Here is a 16,697-nt window from a genome sequence, read left to right on the forward strand (position 1 = left end):
TCCATATACATGTACTGTCCATGAGGTAAAACTCACAATAAAGCAGACTTGATCGGTATGTTATTCAAACTGCCGCTGACTAAAGTGAGAAGAACAAAATCCCTGGAAATCAACAGACAGTGACGCATGTAAACTTTGAGGATTTTATTGAAAACGACAAGCCGAATTTCCGCTCAGGCAATGCTACCAGCATTGGAAGCAATCCTGGGCCACAGGTCTGCGCATTCCTTGGCTACGGGTCCTGTGATGGCTGAGCCTACGGGAGACAACGAAATCAATTTAGCACCGCAAACGACCAAAATCTAAAACGGCGTTAAAAATGACAGGTCTCAAGAAGAACATGTTTCATCATGGATTGAGATTTAACAGCACATGGCGACTGCCATCTCACCCTAGAGTAATGAGTTTTACTATTCCTTCATTGACGACTCACCCAGCCACAGAGAAGACAAAGCAAGTGCTTACAGAAGGGTAAAAAAACAACAGATCTTAGAGTCGTAGCTCACCTTTCATTTCTCCTTTGTTATTCACTATGACCCCTGCATTGTCTTCAAAGTATAGAAACACGCCGTCTTTTCGCCGATACGACTTCCGCTGTCGTATCACCACCGCAGGATGCACTAGATCACAAGGGGAAAGCTGTGTAAACGACTTTAATTTGCATCAGCAAGACTCAAACATCAAGGCCAAATCCTGTTATTTGCATTCAAAAACTCAAGCTCCAAAAACACTCACCCTTTTTCCTGAGCTCTGGCTTGCCTTTCTTCACTGTGGCCATGACCATGTCGCCCACACCAGCGGAGGGGAGCCTGTTCAGACGACCCTTGATGCCTTTGACGGATATGATGTACAGGTTCTTAGCACCTACGCGAGGGAGAAGCCACAAATAAAGAGCAGGTCATTAACTGAGTAATCATCCGTACATTGCTTACAATTAGCTAGACGTAAAAGGCCTGCTAATCCTAAACTGGCTAACATTTGTTTCATCACTAATTGAGATTTAACAGCACATGGCGACTGCCATCTCACCCAAGCAATGATATTCACTATTCCTTCATTGACGACTCACCCAGCCACAGAGCAGACAAAGCAAGTGCTTACAGAAGGAGAACGAGCTCAAATACTGGTAGATGTCTTACCTGTGTTGTCAGCGCAGTTGATGACCGCTCCCACTGGGAGACCCAGTGAAATACGGAACTTGGCTCCCGATGACCCACCACGTCCTAAACAAGAGGATGAACACATTAAGTTTACAGCGGAAGAATAAAACCAAAAGATGCCAGTCACATTTGCTAAGCTAACCAGCAAGTGGCTTCATTCAATTATACCTAGTTGACTGCCTTTATAGTTACTTGTAGCCAATCACACTGAAAGTTGTCTACATATTTGCGCTAACAACCATTTAGCCAATAAGACCGCAAAGCTTACTTTAAACCTACATTGAAGAAATATTTAGTGCAATATTCTTTACAGACTTGACGCGTATCAGTCACCAAGCCTCGCGGTCTTAAAGACCAAATGAGATGATGGATTAGGTTATCATTCTGCATACAACCATTGTTTTTCATTAAGAGTTACAGGTTATAATAACGTATTAACTTTAGGGTGAGCGGTTCATTTATGTCTGCAAACATATTTAACGTTTACCGACACGGTTGTGAGTTACACAAGTGAACCAACATTTGCTACCCGACTGATTCCAGCCGACAAAGTCTTTACATCATTGACGAGGAAAAAACCCATTAGTTTGACTGCTCTGTAAATCACTGAAAATCTCAAATATGCACGCCGACATGAAGCCACCGTGCAACTCGACCAGTGTGTACCTGCTCCGCTGCGTGTTGTCGGTCCACCGCTCACTCGTTTAGCTCTTTAAAGCTCACATTGCTTATTTTACATCACCGTTCACGCCAAACTGTGTTTCAAAACTTGCTTTCGTTCAGCAACGTTCGCGTCCGAAGCGTTTAAACATCATACTACTAGCTCCACGAGACTTAGTCCGCGTACTTAGCAAACATGGCTTCCCCCGCTAGCGGCAAACGTAGCAAACTCGTTTTATTTAACATATCGTTGACAATCGGCGTCAATATAACGAAAATATAAGTGCCCTGTGATCAATTAGAGCCATTTATTCCTTTAGGGGGGCTCAGCGTCTCTCGTTTTAAGGATGATTATGGATTTCCATATGTTTCTTACCTCTCTTAGACATTGTCGCCGAAAGGGAAAGAGGAAGAGAGAGAAAGGAATGCTGGGATATAATCGTGCGCGTGCCACATCTCTCGCAGCATCCGGCGCACACTTCAACGCCATCGTCCCTACACCGCCGCCTAGTGAGCCGAAGGTATGCTTCGCTAATGCATTTTTCATTGTGGCTTTTAGTCACTAATAATAGAATTATAGACCCAAACGTATGATCCAAATAAAGCAAATATATTGCAGATATACACTGACACAGGCCTACATGAATAATATGATCTGTAAAAAAAAAAAAAAAAAGTAAAATAATGTAAAATAAAATGTTAAATGTTAAATAATGTTCCAACCCCGCTGTATTTGAGGTAAACATGCATTTTGTAAATTAGCTGTGTTGAAGATGTCTTTGAAACTGTTAAAACCTGCAAAACACTGAATATGAATTTATTCAGATTTTTAAATAACGAGACAAAGAGAAAATAGTGAAACCTGAGATGACTTTAATACTCTAATTATGTTTCCATTTGACCAGCCCTTTGAAAATATGTTTCTTATTGCATGCTCCACTTCTTTTTTAAACAAGAAGGTTAATCTTCTTAAAGGAGAACATAATTTTACTGGTTACATATACAGTATGATATTTTCAGTATTAGTTTGGAACGAACATTGAAGTTGTTAATCAAAGTGGCATATGGGACATGGAATAAATCGTTTAAACATCAAACTATTTTCATTAACTTTAAAAGTATGCAATGTGCCCATTAACACAACTTGCATCTAAAATGAGTTGGGAAAATGGGGAATACAATGCTCCATATTTAATTTATATTGCATCTTTGTAAGAAGTGGACAACGTGATATACAGTAATATACACATATTTAAGCTACCATTCAAAAATGTGGCGTCTGTAAGATTTGAAAATGTTTTAAGTGAGTCTCAACCTGCATTTGGTTGATCACAAAGAAAGCGATATTGTGAAATATCATTGCAATTTAAAATAACTACTTTCTATTTGAACATATTTTAAAATGTCATTTATTCCTGTGATGGCAAAACTGAATTATCAGCATTACAGACTCCTAATTTCTGAACAACAAGTGTGCCGTGTATAATAATGGAACATTTTATTAGTGCATGTTGCTTGTCAGTGGGTTGCCGATCTGGGTCAGGATGGAGGGGGTGGTGAGGTTGGCTAGAGAGGTCAGCATTGGCAGTTATCCCAGCGCAGGTTGTGTTTACCCTGGGCACAGACACCTGCACGGTGCTCTGCATCCCCTCCTGCCTGTCAGGAGAGCTGCTGCCAGGCACACTTCGCTTCACGGGATGGCATCCAACCTGGGAAAGAACACTCTCTCTTTCTCTTTCTCCATCTCCTGCTCCTCCATCTGTTTAGATGTGCCGTCGGAGTCGGTGGCTTCATTGTCTGCTCGCTGGCGCTCCTCGCAGGTAGCGTGAGGGTGCGTCTGCCACGTTCCGTCCCGGTAGGTGCAGAAACACACCGTCTGCTCGTCAATCTCGACGCGCTCTCCAGCCGAGATCACGCGGTTTCCAGCAAAGCAGTTTGGCCCTATGAGAAACAGACACGAAGAGAATGAAGGGCTTCGAATTAGAGCTTCTCTCGTAGGGATAGTTCACCCAAAAATGAATGTCATTCCAAACCTGTACGACGTCTTCAGTGTAAGATTCTTCTTTTGTGTTCTCCAGAATAAATAAAGTCACGCAGGTTTGGAACAGCATGAGGATGACTATGTTAAAAATGTTAAAAATTTTTGGGTGAAGCATCCCTTTAACCTCTAACTGATAGATTGATCTCATATAGAAGTTGCCAGGCATACACACATTACGTATTTTGCATATACAGCCTCTTTTGTTGTGAAATCTGTACAAATTACTTACCCGATTCTATATAAACATTACATACACAATCTATCACACACAATCTGTCCACCTCATGCCTTCTGCTGTCAGGGATGGCCCAATGCCCCATAGTGCCTGCGCTATCCCAGCATGTCGTGAACTAGTTCCTATTTATAGACGGCATGGTAGTAAGCAATCCATCAAACAATTCCATTGCATCATTATTTTTCCATGACATCACCATGAACTATGCAGTAATCGAGCAGGAATCAATCAGAAACAAGAGGCGAGGGCTCAAGCCATCATCGACGAAACTTCATTTTTGATCGTCTGAACACGACCTTACAGGCCTCCCGGAACACAGACCGATCTTAAAAGATGCATGTGTTTGAGGTGCTGCACGTGTAAAAACTCTCACCATTTTTACACACGGGACAGCAATGGTTGGGTTCGTATACAGGATTCACACAATGTAAGGCAGGGCAGCCGGATATGGTGCAGTAAACTTCTCTGTTGACTTCGCACCGGCAGCGCTCACAGGGTGACAGCTGTTTAAAACAGGAACAAAGAATCACTCTGGATTATACACTTTTTTAATGAATTGAGGGCATATTGATTGACAGGCCAGGGGAATCCATTATTTTGTCAACGCCTCAGATATTGATTACTCTAAAATGTTTTCTTTATACTTAAAACACTTTTTTTTTCCAGTCGTGTACACTTTAGAAAATACTAGATATATAAGATAGCAGATACCATTTTACTAGATAAACAACTTTTACTGGGTATTTCAATGTATAAGTACTAACATGTACAATTTAGGGGGTAAGTAAGACTCACTAGTGTCTGCTACGTTTTGTTGCATTCTCTAGATTTTCCTGAAAAACGAACAGTGTTGCGATCAAACAAAACCACGCGAAAGGTTACCATCAGCTGTAGCGATTTCGTTAGTGGAAAAAGCTGTCAAAACGGAAGCCACTATAACGTCCACGCAGAGTACTTAATAAATGCATGGACTCACCCTAAATTCCTCCAGCATTCTGTAAGTTTTCCCGCCGTACACGCAGACTTTACTGACAGCTTCACACACGGGGCAGCAGGACCTGTATTTGATGCGAGTGCATCTCGGGTGTATACGCGGGCACTTGGGTCGGACACACACGGGTCCATCCTCTGTGCAGGTGCAGGGACACGCTGTGGAGCTCGGGTAATAGACCTCTCCGATGCTGTAAACAAAACCTTGGTCGTCGATGCAGAACTTGCCGCGATAGTCGCCGAATTCGTACTCCAGCTCGGATTTTGAAGAATACTCTGATGCGCTTTGGAGAACGAAGCACTGGAGTGCAAACGAGATGCAAAGGACGAGGGATCTCATCCTTACCGGCATTACGTTGAGGTCTGGATTGTCATCATGCGCGTGGGGCAGTGCATAAACGTATGCCCTGTGACATACACAAGAGAAAATGACCCTCCTCTGAATGCCACCAGACAAGCTTGCAGGCAACTGTGTTTTTGTGTTAAGGGTGGCTTCGATAAGAAAACTTTTTATTTGCATTATTTTTTAGGTTATTAAGTTAGGCACGTTTGTGTTAGTTTGTGTTACACTTTAGAATAAATAAAATATTTTATAATGTTTTTAAAACTATTCCTAAAGACTTTTCCCTTAAATATTGTGGAAGTGGTGCCCGGATGCACACATGGCCCGGGGTAGGTTACATGCATCTCACGTGAAGAGCTTTACAGAAATGGTTGCGTTAACTTCAAGTCTAATTGAATCTTTATCAGATTACACTACTTTTATTCATTTTTCGACATCTACTGGTCAAATTAATGAAATGCACCACGTTCAAAGGATCCGAGCTCCTTATATGTACATTTCATGTAACTCTGGCTTGCTTTGTATTTTAAAACGTGAAATAAACAAACTGTCCCAGACTTGGAACCATTTAGTAATCTGATACTGAGCGCTACTGACTTCTAATGAATCATTTTTTATCTTAACATTTTTAAGAACTAACATCTCTTGCTTGAATTGTAAGGGAAAGAATTATAAGTTCAGCCAGGGATCCCTTAAAAAGTCTCCCTCTGATGTCTATCAACTATGCTGACAGAGCACTTTCTTTGTGTCAGACATTATATTGTTCTGTTCGTTGCTCTTTTGTTTTTTTTGGAGGACCATGTCCACCGAGCACCTCACCAGCCCATAAATACTATCTCTGCTAAAGTGTGTCACTGCATCTTGGCTCAGTAAGACCTGGATAAGTACTAAAGATGCTGCCTTTTTTCACATTCAAACTGGACTACGTCTGCTGTGGGGGTTTAATTAAAAAGCTAATTAAATTGTATTTACAAAATTATACTAAATAATTTATTATTATAAAAACATTAAGTTAACATGCGTGTCATGTGTCTGTTAATTGATATAAGAGAACCATGTCAATATGATATTACACTTTTGAAGTATTAATTACTTAGGGAGTACTTGAGGTAAATATTTTAGGTTAAAAGGGTTCAGCTGAACCCTCTAGATTACAGTCCAGTTACTTTTACTTCTTGACTCAAGAATTTATTGAATATTTTAACTTTGGTTGAAGTGTCACATGCTAAGACCCAAGCATTTAAAACGTTGCCTTTATAGCTTCAAGGTCCTAAAGTGATTTGATCATCCAGCAAGTATTTTATCACAAATAAAATACTTCTGAAATAAACATTATACAGTACTATACTTACATTTGCTTAGCTTTAGTATGTGAGACGATCAAAAGATTTAAATATCATCTGAAAGGGGTGTAATAATACATTGTTAATTTAAGATCACTCAGATTAATGCTGATACATTTCGTGATTTAGTACAATTAGATTACTCAAGCATGAAATTCTGCTGACTCTTTTATGTATAATAATCTCGTTACACGTTTTATTACACGTAGCACGTGTATACAGAGTTACTAAACATCTGCGTAATGAAGGCTGTCAACTAAAATGCACGTGTTCTACTAACTCTACTCGTTAAATAGCACGCTATATTCTTTATTTTTTCAATTATATATATATATATATATATATATATATATATATATATATATATATATATATATTTTTTTTTTTTTTTTTCTGTCAAAGTATGTATCCACCAAAATGAGCCTTGCGACTTTACAACTAAAAGTTGCATCATTTGCATTGTAATTATATTTTATTAGTAATGACATGCACCGCCCACGAACTTTCATTGGTCAGCAAGACACGTGATTTTAATTCTGGAGAAAATGATTGGCCAGGACCTCTGATTAATAATTCATGAGGAGAAGAAAAACACACATGACTCATTTTCTTAACAATTTTAAACTAAACATTTGAACGTGCATAGTGACAGGTGGCCAGACCTCGGCGTACTCTATTATCAGCTTAGCGCGCTATTGTAATACCAGTAATATGTCGTGATACTTGTTTATCTCGACGCAGCAGGTTTTAGCCTAGTGGCGAGCGGCGTTACAGTCTGAATGTGTTTGTGCTGTATCAGCTTACAATTGTCCCCCCAAAATCCGCATCGTTTTAAAGTTGTTTTAGCTTGATTTTAAAGACTGCTGCCTCAGATATGGCATCAGCAACGACGACAGATCCGGGTTTTAATCCCGGTTCCATGGGTTTACCAGAGTCTGTGGTCCCAGCTAGCATGTTTGCTCCGGCGCGGGGATGCGGCGAGGATGACGGGGCGGAGGGCTTCGAGGACGGGGAGATGTTCAACGGCGAGGCCGTGGATCTCGGTATTGATTTCTCCAGCAAGGTAGGCCTCAAAACAGAGTCAGCATAGTCGTAGTAGATTAATGCGTAAATGTATATTATTAGTACTGTGCCTACATGTTGGAATTTCGAACTGACAATCGTGTTATTTCATTTTCTCTCCTGTTTGATATTTTCACTGTTTTACGAGCTGACCAGTGAGTGTTTGCATCTGTTAACCTAACCTAAGCTAACCCGGCTATTTTTAGCGACATTTTTAAAACAAATTTCTTGTCTTCTGTATCATATGCACCTGTCGTAGTGCAGTATTAAAACATGGCTTTCCGATTTATCCGTCTTTGTGGGGGTTTAGCTGTAAAGCAAGTTGATTAAAGACTGGAAATCTGCATTAATTCCAATGAATGAAATATGGACAATTTGCGTGACAGATGTGAAGAAATGACAACCTCACAATACCTGATGAAATATTAGCGCAACACAGAGGGATTTCCCTTTAGAAGTAAAGGAGGGAGACACGGAGGAGATCCATAGATCAGAGAATGAGGAAGTCTGTTTCATATATTGACAACTTTTTTTGTTCATGGTCCCAAAGTTTAAACACCACGTAAACAATGAACAAACTTTACTTCCTTGATGTACTAAAATATCTAAAGCTAGACTAATTCATATGACAAAAATATACAAGAGAATTACCAATGTAACCAATTTAAAATAAAAATGAGGGAGAAAAACTACTTAAAAATGCAAACATTATAATGGCTTTGTTACTAAAATAATCAACCTGTCAAGATTACCTCTGAATATTGAACACTAATAATAAGGTAGTATGTGTTTTAATAGTTATTTTACAACCGAGGAACTAGCTTTCATTTTAATATCATTAGTAGCTATTTATTATATGCATGTAATTACATTTTAAATAACAAATTTAGGTTCTTAATTTTTTAATGTTACTATATAATATTTGTATGTGTTTGTGTGTTCATTGGCATGGTTACTAATAGCTAAGAAATAAGTAATAGTACCTGCGTCTCAATAGTACAATTGTACAAATCGTACATGTAGTATTTCAGTTATTAAGAGGTGCTATAAGTACATGTATTATATTTAAATAAGATTTAGAAAAATGTTGTCTTAAACAGTTTAGAATATGTATAGCATGCCACCACATGACCCCTGCTCGACACGTCAACTATTCATATACTAGTTTAAGGTCTACATATGCACCAGTGCTCAACTTTGATGGATGTGGGAACCAGGGCAGATGACTCACGTTTTCTGCTGTGGCAGCTGCTTTCTTATCATTAATCAGACAGTTTCAGACTGAGGGGAGGATCTGTTTTTGTGTGTTTTGCATGAAGCTTGTGTAACATTACTCCTCACAACAACTGATGTAACATGAAGTAAAGCCAAGCAACTCTGTCCTTCACGTCCATTGATGACTTTGTTCTAGTTACACTGGTGTTGAGTCAGACCGAGCCTTTGTACTGTATTTATGACCGCAACAAAACAAACAGAAGGAATGCTGTTCCGCAGTTTAATGTATTTATTATGTATTATAGCTAGCTCTGGTCAGTCCCAACGGGGAACAGTATGACTTGCTACTACGGCAGCTGCGTGAGAGGATGGACGAGGGCTGCGGGGAGACCATCTATGTCTTGGGGGTGGGTTCAGGTGAGAAACCGAGATAAAAGACTTGAGGCTCATTTTATTTTATTAAAAAAAAATACCCACTAGCTTGTCTCTCACTCTTTTAGATGGAGGAGACTATGGCATGAATGAGAGTGATATGCAGGCGTCTGTGGCCACGGTAAGGTCCATGTGTGAACAGATTGAGGCAGACCTCATCCTGTTGAGAGAGCGTGCCGAAGCCGGCGGCCAGGTCAGAGATTACCTTATTCGCCGACGAGTGGGAGAAGCTGACTTCCTGGAGGTCAGGTGAGTGATGAACATTTCCTCACCGTCGCAACTATATCAGAGACGTCTTTCAAAAACGTACCTACCAGAATCTTTCGAACTGTAGTGTAGCATATCAATGATTCATGATGATTATATTAAAGAGGCATTTTTAATGTCTTCCAAGTTCATAGAAGCTTTTAATCACATCGACTATGACCATTTTGCATTAATAACTCAAAGTCATGATGGTGTTTTCCTCAGGGTGGCTGTAGTGGGGAACGTGGATGCTGGGAAGAGCACTCTGCTGGGTGTGCTGACTCACGGAGAACTGGATAATGGACGTGGCTTCGCACGACAGAAGCTCTTCAGGCACAAACATGAAATGGAGAGTGGACGCACCAGCAGCGTGGGCAATGACATACTGGGATTTGATCAAGAAGGACAGGTAGTCAACAAACCTGACAGTCACGGAGGCAGCCTGGATTGGACCAAGATCTGCGAGAAATCTTCTAAAGTCATTACCTTTATTGATCTTGCTGGACATGAGAAGTACTTGAAGACGACTGTGTTTGGAATGACCGGCCATCTGCCCGATTTCTGCATGCTGATGGTACGGGCTTTCAGTTTCAGTGAGCTGCCTCGATACTTCATAGCATCCTAACCAAATATGAGTTTGAGGGAGCCACATTAGAAATGGCTGTACTCGCTGTTTCTCACAATTAATTTTTAATAGTCTGTCATTGGCATGTTACTTAACCAATAACTCGTTACTCCAACAAGCACAGCAAATACTAGTTAAAATAGTCCATTTTAAATTATTATTTCATTAATCTTTAAAAACTAAAACATTTTAGTTCTGATTAAAATGCATTTTAATAAACATTTCCTTGAGATGTGAATTTGGGCTAAAATGCGGCATACGTTTGGACTAAACTTCTCGTTGGAAGCACATTCATGAGACCAGAGTGCTCTAATGATCATTGACATCTTTATTTCTTTCTTTTGCACAGATTGGAAGTAATGCAGGAATTGTTGGCATGACCAAAGAGCACCTGGGTTTGGCATTAGCTCTCAATGTCCCTGTCTTTGTGGTGGTTACAAAGATTGACATGTGTCCAGCTAATATTCTTCAAGGTGAACCACAACGACGCCTTCGCTTAATTGGCTGTAAATTATGGAAAGCTGTAGGTGCAGCCATACACTAATGTAACACCGTCTTTTCAGAGACCTTGAAGCTCCTGCAGAAGATTTTAAAGTCTCCAGGATGCAGAAAGATCCCCGTCCTGGTCCAGAACAAAGATGATGTCATCGTCACAGCATCCAATTTCAGTTCTGAGAGGTGATGCCCCACTATACACATTTTTGCCCATCTCTGACTGTTAGCTCAGTTCTCAATTCTCCAGACTCACATACATTTGTTTGTTTTGTAGAATATGCCCCATTTTCCAGATCTCTAACGTCACAGGAGAAAACATGGACCTACTAAAGATGTTCCTGAACCTGCTTTCCTCCAGAAGCTCATTCAAAGACCACGAGCCCGCTGAGTTCCAGATAGACGACACCTATTCAGTACCAGTAAGCACGCTGTCCGTGTCCGTTTGCCTATTAATTTGTGTCCCCTCTCTCAATCGTGCAATTGTTTTTGGACAGGGTGTAGGAACAGTAGTTTCTGGGACCACGTTACGAGGGCTGATTCGACTCAATGACACTCTGCTTCTTGGACCAGACCCTTTGGGCGCTTTCCTCCCCATCACTGTCAAATCCATTCACCGCAAGAGGATGCCTGTGAAAGAGGTCCGTGGTGGACAGACGGCTTCTTTTGCTCTGAAAAAGGTATGTGTTGTGGGCTCCAAACTAAACTGAATTAAATATGTAGGAGCCAAATGAACTCTTTCCCCGTCAGTGTTTATTTTTTTAAAGCAAAATTTGCCAGCCACCACCAGCATTTATCAATCATTTTCCCTCAGAATTCATTGCCCACAGAATAGTTTGTTGTACTGTATGTTCAGATATTCAATACATCTATATATAAAAAAAAAAAAAACTTTTTTAAAGTAACATTTTGAGCCAAAAGCTGAGAAAATTGCATTTTTATGACACACTACATATGGATCATATTCGTCATGATGATCAAAGCAAAAATGCAGTAGGCCGCTTCCATCAGTCAGACAATTGTTTGCAAGCGATTTGCTCTGAAATGGATTCGCTCAGTAAGTGAGTCGTTCAGTGAATCATTTGAATCTTCTGACAGACGCATTAAAAAACTGAATAGGATCTCGTATATCTTGTTGTTCATTACACCATTCCTCCTCATTTCTCTGTCCTTCAGATCAAGCGCTCCTCAATAAGGAAGGGCATGGTGATGGTGTCTCCACGATTAAACCCGCAGGCATACTGGGAGTTTGAGGCCGAGATACTAGTTTTACATCATCCGACGACCATCTCGCCTAGATATCAAGCAATGGGTGAGATAACATGCACTTGAAAACCTCTAAGTGCAAATATGTGAGATTTGTCTCTAACCGTTCCTCTCCTTCCCACAGTGCACTGCGGTAGCATCAGACAAACAGCCACAATCCTCTCCATGACCAGAGACTGCTTACGAACAGGAGACAAAGCTACCGTACACTTCCGCTTCATTAAAACCCCAGAGTACCTGCACATAGACCAGAGGCTTGTGTTCAGAGAGGGAAGAACTAAAGCTGTGGGCACCATCACGAAGGTGTGTGATAAGGGTACAGAGAACCAGTGTTGCCAGGGTCATGGTTTTCCAGCACAAAAAAATTTGAGGGAAAAATGACAGAGTTAGGCATATGCCGGTATTAAATATGTTGTGATTAATTGCTAATGCTTTTATCATGGTGTACGGTCTTATCATGATTTGAATTTTAGTTGAAAAAAGTGTTGTCCTAATATAGTATATTAGGTTTAATACCTTTATTTCCTCATAACAAACGTATATGAACACTTAAATATGACAAAGCAATGCACAAGACATTAATAAAGGTAAATATTTTACACCAATTTTAAGACCAATATCTAGTACTTTGCAGTAGGATATCATTAAGTAACTTTAAATGCATTTAATTTTGAATTAACAAACTTTTGTAGCAAATGTAGCTTATTTTTGTTAAAAATAATACAACTCTGAGTTTATGCAAGGTTGAGTTCATAAAACAAAACAAAAAAACAGTTGTACAACAGTTTATAATTACTTTGATTTTTAACAAAATGTTGTTAATTATTTTAATATCCTAAGATTAATAAATGTTTAGAAGAATTTAACTAATGGAAAATAATGAAGCCCTAATGTAAAGTGTGACAGAATAATAACATATTTTTTTAAAATAAAAAGCCTATTGGGGCTAAATATGAAAGTATTTTGCTCTGTGATAAACACCACTGAAAATACAAATATCTCAATGGATATTTAATTAATTTTAAAGAAAATGTAGTTTGCGCGTTTCTACGGTAACTGCTGTGTTTGGCTCTTCAGCGCCCTCCGCTGCTCGAGAGAATGCATAATAATTTGTGCAGCCATACAAATACTATAAATAGCATATTTTAACAGTAAATGATAAAAAATGATTTATTGCCCCGAATAAAGGCTGAATAAAAAGAAGAATAACTAAAAGAATAATAAGGATTATGTCTCATTGCTGTTGGAGGTAGTTTGTCAAGCATTTTTTTATTTCAACACGTTTACAGGTATTTAATCATGATTAATCACAGTCCAGTCATAATCCTTGACTGCGTTTAACTTTCTTTTTTTTTTTTTTTACATTAGCAGCATTAGTATTTTCCGGCTAGTTCATCACTTTCGTTGTTTTGGCTTGCAGTTGCTTTTGTCAACAAATAATCAGCCGTCAAACTCTAAACCTCCCCAAATCAAGATGCAGTCAACAAAGAAAGCCCCGGCTAGAAGAGAGGATGGAGTGGCCCCGTCCGGCGAGGAGAGCGCTAGCACAGGGTCGCCAGCCGCTCAGCAAAACCTACCGCAACAGGTAATAACAACACTACATATAACCTGTGCTCTGCTCCCATTCATGAGTACTGCTAATCTGATCTGTCTGGTCTAACAGCTTTCTATCGCTTTTTCCTTCCCTCCAATCCACCTGTTTTTTTGTTGTTGTTTTTTTTACTCTGGCATGCAATATTTGCTTTGCCTCACCTACATCGTGCTCTTCTGTCGTGCTGTCATTACGTCCCTCTTTACTCCTCATAAATTGCTCCGTTTTTGCTTTCGTTTACCTTTTTGTTTCACACTTCTTACTGCTTCAGACAGAAATGGAGGAAGACCCTCAAAACAAAGAGAACAAGGTAAAGCGAGGGACGGCAAGTGACTCACTCATTGCCAAGACCCCTCACAGGAACTGTGCTGTTTATAGAGTCTCAGCATCCTGAAAGCACAGTGCATGATGAGACTGTGGCATGGGAATGAGTGAGGCTTGTGACCGAGAGGGTGTCGTGTTTAATATTCACTAGTTTGGAAGTTGACAGGAAGTCTAGTAGTTTGTGTGATGTTTTTGGGCAGTTATAGTGATCTGTTTGGCTGACAGAAAACAAATTAGCAGAATTTCAAATTAGTTGAAATTTGCTAAAATAGTGGTGTTGTTCTTGTTTTTATTATTATTATTATTATTATTATTATTATTATGCAAGTGACATTTAGCGATTTTTGTTGTATTTTAAAGATTTAGAAGAACATTGTGTGTGTGTGTATATATTTACACGTGAAGTTTATATAAATATTTTTATATACGATTTTTAGCAATTATTAAAATTATTATTATTATTTTTTTGGCAGTATAGTTTTTCTTTCAGTTCTAATTCTTAAAAACAGAAATGTTGCCTCAGCAACTAATGTTTTAATTATTTAATTTCAGTTCATGGTTTTAGTTTTATGTTAACTGTTAACCAGGTAAACAATTTTCTGTACTTCCTGTGTAATTATTCTGTACTGCTGCTTATTACCATTACTATATTTCATGTCGATATTTTATAAAATGTTAATATAGTGAAATATAATAGAGGTAAGACTTTACAGTTATTTACTAAAGTACTAACATGAACAAAAAAATGAACGATGCATTTATTACACCATTAATCTTAGTAGATGAAAATGCAGTTCATTGTTTATTCATCTTCTCAGTGCATTGTTACAACTTACGATTTTAATAACGAATTAGCACCCGCTTAAATTAAGCACTTATTAATCCTAGTTAACGCCAATGTTCATTCTTAGTTAACGTTTATTAATGTTGTTAACTAATGAACCGCATTGTAAAGTGTTACCATAATAGTAAAATATATTATTTTACTATTACTATTTTATAGTATTATATACATTTTGTATAATACAGTACGAAGTGGTAAATGTTTTAATATCAGGGTCAAGTGTAAAGTTTGGAAGTCAACCATCATCTTATAACTTCCCTTCTGCTTTCTTCTTGAAGCCAAAGTCTGGAGGTAGAAGACGAGGAGGTCAGCGGCACAAAGGCAAACCTCAAAGCAACACCACAGTGACCCTCGCTGGTGCGGTCGGGGGCTGCTAAACCCCCCCTTCAAGTGTCCAGCTCACCCTCCATGTTTTACTCTGGCCTTTCACCTGCCCACATGGACCAGACCACTTCGATGATCAGGCATAAGAGCTCACAGAACCAACATGCACATTGTTTTGTGAATTTTAATTTATTGTAAGACGTGCGTGCGTTCGTAGACTGTACATACCGTAGATATTGAGACCATAGGACACATATTGCATAGCGGTTCGGTTCTGGCTGTAAACGTCAACTAAAGAAGGATAAACTTGGAAGTCCGTTTCTTCTTGCTGAACGTGACATCACGTACTTGCTCTGTGGCTGTCATTCTTATCACCTTTTTTAGGATAATCCCATTGGAAATGATGTAAGGCTCTGGCGGCTGAACTCTTCGTTTAGCTAACAGTTTTTAAGGGACTTTTAACAGGACACACATTTGCGTCGAATTTGATTTAGCATTGTTATTGTGGACCATGACGACGAGAACCGGATGGTGGGTGTTATGACCTGAATTCATTGGGGGTTTGAAGACACTGTGACCGCAACGTTTGCTGGCAGCTAGTTTAGTGTGAAATGCGAATTGGCAATTAAACGCGCTTCGAAATCTAATCGCACTCATTGCTAATTACCTCGTATTACAGTTTATTTACACTTCCCCCCCAGATCCTTGGTCAAGCTGAACAAATCGCTCGAGCGTTATCAGACCTGGACAGACTTGGATCAGCTTCTGGAAACATACTCTTTATCAAATAAGATGCTTCAGACTACCCAGTGAAATATACATGAAGTAAGGGACGAAGAACAGAATGTAGATCTTAAGGTTATAAAAAGTGTATAATAGTGCGTGATTGGGAAACTTTACAAACCAGTGCCAGTTGTTCTTAAGAAAAAAATGTCTTAACCTCTTTTTTTTTTTTTTTTTTCCCAGCTGTGATCTATAGGCCTTCAGAACACTTGCTGTAATTTCTTTCAGATGGTTTTACTGTTCATTGAGCTTTAGTATTCACACCCTGCAACATGATACCTGGACCATTCTCTGCGTTTACATGTGAAACTCATTTTTCACTACCAATATACAAATAAACTGATGTTCACAATATAAGCAGTGTGTGACTCTTGTTATGCTAGTTTTGCTGAGTTTGGCTACCTAGTCTGGGGGTCTTCAAACTTTTTTTTTTTTTTTTTAACCAAATCGCTCTTTGTAGAATTAAAGATGGAGCAGGGATCCGTGTTGCACACCGTTACTGATGTCCAGCATTTTACATTTATTTTCCTTACGCAATAAATAATTTAGCTGCTAGTTGACATCGAACTGAAAATTAACCCTATTTTATAATTTAATTTATTTTTATTGTGAATACTTAATTATGCATGTTTCACTAAAAATGTATTAAAATATCTTAACTCAGTCTTCCAGTGTTTTCTTTCATCAGAAATACCTTTGAGTCTGCTTAAAGGGTTAGTTC

General features: G+C 39.1%; 3 protein-coding genes across 8 annotated transcripts; 1 reads left to right on the plus strand and 2 right to left on the minus strand.

Moving 5' to 3' along the window:
• Positions 1 to 129: 129 nt before the first annotated feature.
• rpl23 (ribosomal protein L23) lies at positions 130 to 2,322 on the minus strand. The gene is made up of 5 exons (XM_043235935.1): positions 2,197 to 2,322; positions 1,140 to 1,223; positions 736 to 864; positions 507 to 620; positions 130 to 256 (listed from the first exon to the last, which is right to left on the minus strand). The coding sequence occupies exons 1-5, from the start codon at positions 2,207 to 2,209 to the stop codon at positions 174 to 176; spliced, it is 423 nt and encodes a 140-aa protein (XP_043091870.1). The 5' UTR covers positions 2,210 to 2,322; the 3' UTR covers positions 130 to 173.
• Positions 2,323 to 2,676: 354 nt separating this feature from the next.
• Positions 2,677 to 9,314, minus strand: si:dkey-283b1.7 (brorin). Of its 2 annotated transcripts, XM_043235148.1 has the most exons (4): positions 8,249 to 9,314; positions 5,073 to 5,493; positions 4,470 to 4,599; positions 2,677 to 3,761 (listed from the first exon to the last, which is right to left on the minus strand). In XM_043235148.1, the coding sequence occupies exons 2-4, from the start codon at positions 5,436 to 5,438 to the stop codon at positions 3,511 to 3,513; spliced, it is 747 nt and encodes a 248-aa protein (XP_043091083.1). In that variant the 5' UTR covers positions 5,439 to 5,493; positions 8,249 to 9,314; the 3' UTR covers positions 2,677 to 3,510. The 2 variants fall into 2 exon arrangements, with proteins under 2 accessions (XP_043091083.1, XP_043091082.1); XM_043235147.1 differs by lacking the exon at positions 8,249 to 9,314 and having other exon boundaries at positions 5,073 to 5,590.
• gtpbp1 (GTP binding protein 1) lies at positions 7,364 to 16,330 on the plus strand. Of its 5 annotated transcripts, XR_006250478.1 has the most exons (14): positions 7,364 to 7,835; positions 9,355 to 9,466; positions 9,550 to 9,730; positions 9,953 to 10,301; positions 10,702 to 10,825; positions 10,916 to 11,030; positions 11,122 to 11,266; positions 11,342 to 11,524; positions 12,021 to 12,156; positions 12,235 to 12,413; positions 13,531 to 13,695; positions 13,973 to 14,011; positions 15,148 to 16,018; positions 16,160 to 16,330. XR_006250478.1 is itself a non-coding variant. In XM_043235143.1 (13 exons), the coding sequence occupies exons 1-13, from the start codon at positions 7,647 to 7,649 to the stop codon at positions 15,244 to 15,246; spliced, it is 2,016 nt and encodes a 671-aa protein (XP_043091078.1). In that variant the 5' UTR covers positions 7,364 to 7,646; the 3' UTR covers positions 15,247 to 16,330. The 5 variants fall into 5 exon arrangements, 4 of the variants coding, with proteins under 4 accessions (XP_043091078.1, XP_043091080.1, XP_043091079.1 ...); XM_043235143.1 differs by having other exon boundaries at positions 15,148 to 16,330; XM_043235145.1 differs by having other exon boundaries at positions 13,585 to 13,695; positions 15,148 to 16,330.
• Positions 16,331 to 16,697: the final 367 nt, after the last annotated feature.

This window comes from Puntigrus tetrazona, chromosome 3 (genome assembly GCF_018831695.1).
Source record: "Puntigrus tetrazona isolate hp1 chromosome 3, ASM1883169v1, whole genome shotgun sequence".
Classification (NCBI taxonomy): Eukaryota; Metazoa; Chordata; class Actinopteri; order Cypriniformes; family Cyprinidae; genus Puntigrus; species Puntigrus tetrazona.